The sequence below is a fragment of the Plasmodium fragile genome (assembly GCF_000956335.1).
Source record: "Plasmodium fragile strain nilgiri unplaced genomic scaffold supercont1.8, whole genome shotgun sequence".
Classification (NCBI taxonomy): Eukaryota; Apicomplexa; class Aconoidasida; order Haemosporida; family Plasmodiidae; genus Plasmodium; species Plasmodium fragile.
This window is the reverse complement of record NW_012192588.1, coordinates 36,995-40,059: the sequence shown is the minus strand read 5'-3', so window position 1 is coordinate 40,059 and position 3,065 is coordinate 36,995. Positions and strand designations below refer to the sequence as shown.

At 36.9% G+C, this 3,065-nt stretch overlaps 1 protein-coding gene and 1 non-coding gene across 2 annotated transcripts in view; one reads left to right on the top strand and one right to left on the bottom strand.

Annotated features, from left to right (window-relative positions):
* The first annotated feature begins 297 nt into the window (after positions 1 to 297).
* On the top strand, positions 298 to 370 carry AK88_00949. The gene has a single exon. It is a non-coding gene; the product is annotated as a tRNA-Ala (tRNA).
* A 1,099-nt stretch (positions 371 to 1,469) lies between these two features.
* AK88_00948 (uncharacterized protein) overlaps positions 1,470 to 3,065 on the bottom strand; it is a gene marked incomplete at both ends in the record, with an annotated part of 3,304 nt that continues 1,708 nt past the window's right edge. Inside the window, one exon of the mRNA XM_012478592.1 lies at positions 1,470 to 3,060. Coding sequence (XP_012334015.1) covers positions 1,470 to 3,060 — 1,591 coding nt within the window. The remainder of the gene's footprint in view (positions 3,061 to 3,065) is intronic.

Here is a 3,065-nt window from a genome sequence, read left to right as displayed (position 1 = left end):
TTGTTTAAATTCTTTAAACAGCTTCCAATTGTGCGTATATATATTTGTAACTATTTACATATAAATTGGCATTTGCTGGGATGCACAAAAAAATAGAAGATCATTTGTACCTATTTGCCGCTTAGTGGACCCCGGGGCGCTTGCATATTTTTATGCGACCTTGGTTTAATCGTGTTTTTTTGGGGGGGGAAAAAGGCTGCGGGTAGTGACGCCTATCCTACGGCTCTAAGGGTAAGCACATATTTATGAACCGTTGCATGTATATTATTAGTTTTTCATTGGGTTCTAAGTGCTTAAGGGCGACTAGCTCAAGTGGTAGAGCGCTCGCTTAGCATGCGAGAGGTACGGGGATCGATACCCCGGTCGTCCAATTTTATTACAAAAAAAATATTAAAAGAAAAAATTGAACAAAAAATGCTTAACGTGTTTGTTTTATTTTATATATTATATATATATAATTGGTATTTATACATTTGAAAATGCCAGAACTCTTAAATATATAAAAAACATCCATTTCTCTTACTCTTTGCCATTTTTTCAAAGAAAAAAGATGGAACCCTTCGTATCATTTTTTCCAAACAGCAAAATGTATACCCAATACCCTGTGCATTTAATTTTTATTCCTTGGTAATAACTTTGTGAGAGCAAAAATGGATTATCCTTTCCCCTCAATAGGTAACCTTGTGCAAAATTTTTAAAATGATGTACGTGATTCTTTATACATTGCTATGTTTTTGCGTTTGTTAAGATTGCATTAAGCTCGGGAGTGTGAATTAAATCATTGTGCAGAACAGTAGAACGCGTAATTCAGATATGTCAGTTTTGCGAGTCAAGAAATGTGCTCCTTGTTCCTGCAACATATTTAGAAAGGGCTTGCGCGGCCATTGCTTTTGCTTCGTTTTATTGGGTAATAAATGTTCATTACGTAATTGCAGTACATTTGTACGCGCATATTATGAAAAACGTATTCACTTTATATATGCGTCTGGTCTTTGTGCTGAAACTGTTGCTTGTGCAGTTCTTACCAATACGCAGTTTTTGCCTGTAAACCGTGATGATATGTGTGTAGGAACGTGGATGCATAGGTGTGCATTTGTAGATTCATATGCGACTGCATTTTTGTACTATTCCTGTAGTATTGTATTGTATTTTCACATTTTTTAATTTATGTATGTATGGCGCGAATACATGCCAGCGATTCTTTAATTCGTTTCAGAGCTGCAGGCTCATAATTATAAAAACAAAAAAAAACATACTTTAATCTAAACGCACCACAGAATAAAGTACAAACTGAACACTATAAAGGTAGAACAAAAAAAAAAGAAAAAAAGGGAAAAAAATGCACCGCTGTGTAAGGTGCTACAAAACGAAAAAAAAAAAAAAAATGTGATAATATTTTGAAGCATTGATCTGCATCTGTATATTCCTTCGCTTCGAACGCATGAAATATGTAATTGTACGCTCGCATTTTACAGAGGCGCGTCTTCCTCTTGTTCATAGGGAATATCCTCCTCAATTGGTTTATGTGGGTGCTCCTTGTTCCATTCCAAGAGTCCTGGGCATTCGGATGCTTCCAATTTTTCATATGCTTCCAACGCTGCTCCTTCGGGAGGGCCAGATTGCCACCATTTAATAGTGAAGGCTTCTCCTTTCCATATAACTATAGATCCATTTTGATAATCAGTGTTAAAGTAATGAGCCGCCTTGCCGTTGCACGCTTTTTCATAACATATTTTGACCAAGTCCCATTCATACCTGTCAACACCAGGAGCACGGGTTGAGTATGACCTAGTTTTCCATATTGCTCCATTGTGTTTGTAGTAGACGCCCGATTTAGACACAACAAGTCCAGAAACATATTCATCTATACTGTTACAGTCATCAGGGTTTTGAGTTATGACTACATCTTTTGGTGCTTCTACCTGGGGGTTTAAATGTTTCCATACATTCGTGAGGAAGGCATCTATATCATATGATCCGGTAGGTAACTGTTCTTTCATGAACAAGTGCCATATTCCTACTCCGTCTGCCCGATTGTGCTTATGGTTTTCGTCATGAATCGTTTTTGATACTAATTCGACTAATGCTCTGTCCTCTGGACTGAACCCACCTCGGTTGTGTTCTAATGAAAATCCTAGCAAAACTGTGATGTTATATTTCAATCCGAAATAAAGATGGGAAAGATACATGTCTACCATTATACTTGGGTTTGTTGTCTCTAAGTTGTACGTCTGAATAAATACAAGGTCAATTTTTTCCTTCGCTGTGTTAAAAATGTTGACAAAAGTTCCTGTAGATAACATAGTCGATGCTTTGTACAACTCTTCGTTTTTACCCATTTGTTCAGACAAGTAATTCGTGTTATATGGAGAGTCATCGTCTTTGCAAAATGTTTCATTTACTGACACACATGATAAGGCTGCATTGGATGATCCCGATATCGAGATTATTTTCTCCTCTGGGATACTACTTCTTATTAAGTTAATTAATTTAATATAATATTCTGAAAAGTCTAGTTCGTTTAGATTATTGAAGCTGCCATGTGGTTCCCAGTCAATATCTACACCATCTAAATCAAAATCTTTCACAAGCTTAACTATTTGGTTCATATAGTCAATATCTTTTGTAATATCTATCATGTACGTCTCTCCTCCTAATGACAGAATTAGGATGATGTCTGGGCGAGCTTTCCTTATACGCCTGATTTCGTTTAGCATAACTCCGTAAGTTTCATATTCTAGTCCATGTTTCCTCACTAAGAATTTCTGCTTTCCGTTAAATGGTCTGGATACATCATAGAACATATTTATTCGAGCAAAAGCTATGTACAGTATTGATACCATTGGGTTAGAATCGGTCATATTCTTGGCCCTATCTCCTTGACTATTCCATGAACCATAATATCCTGCAATTATTCCTTGTTTTCTTTTTTTATATTCCTCTAAAATTTCTCTTGGAGGTTTTCTATCATGGCTTCCTCCTGCTTCGGTTTCACCCCCACTTCCGCTTCCACTTCCACTTCCACTTCCGCTTCCACTTCCACTTCCGCTTCCACTTCCACTTCC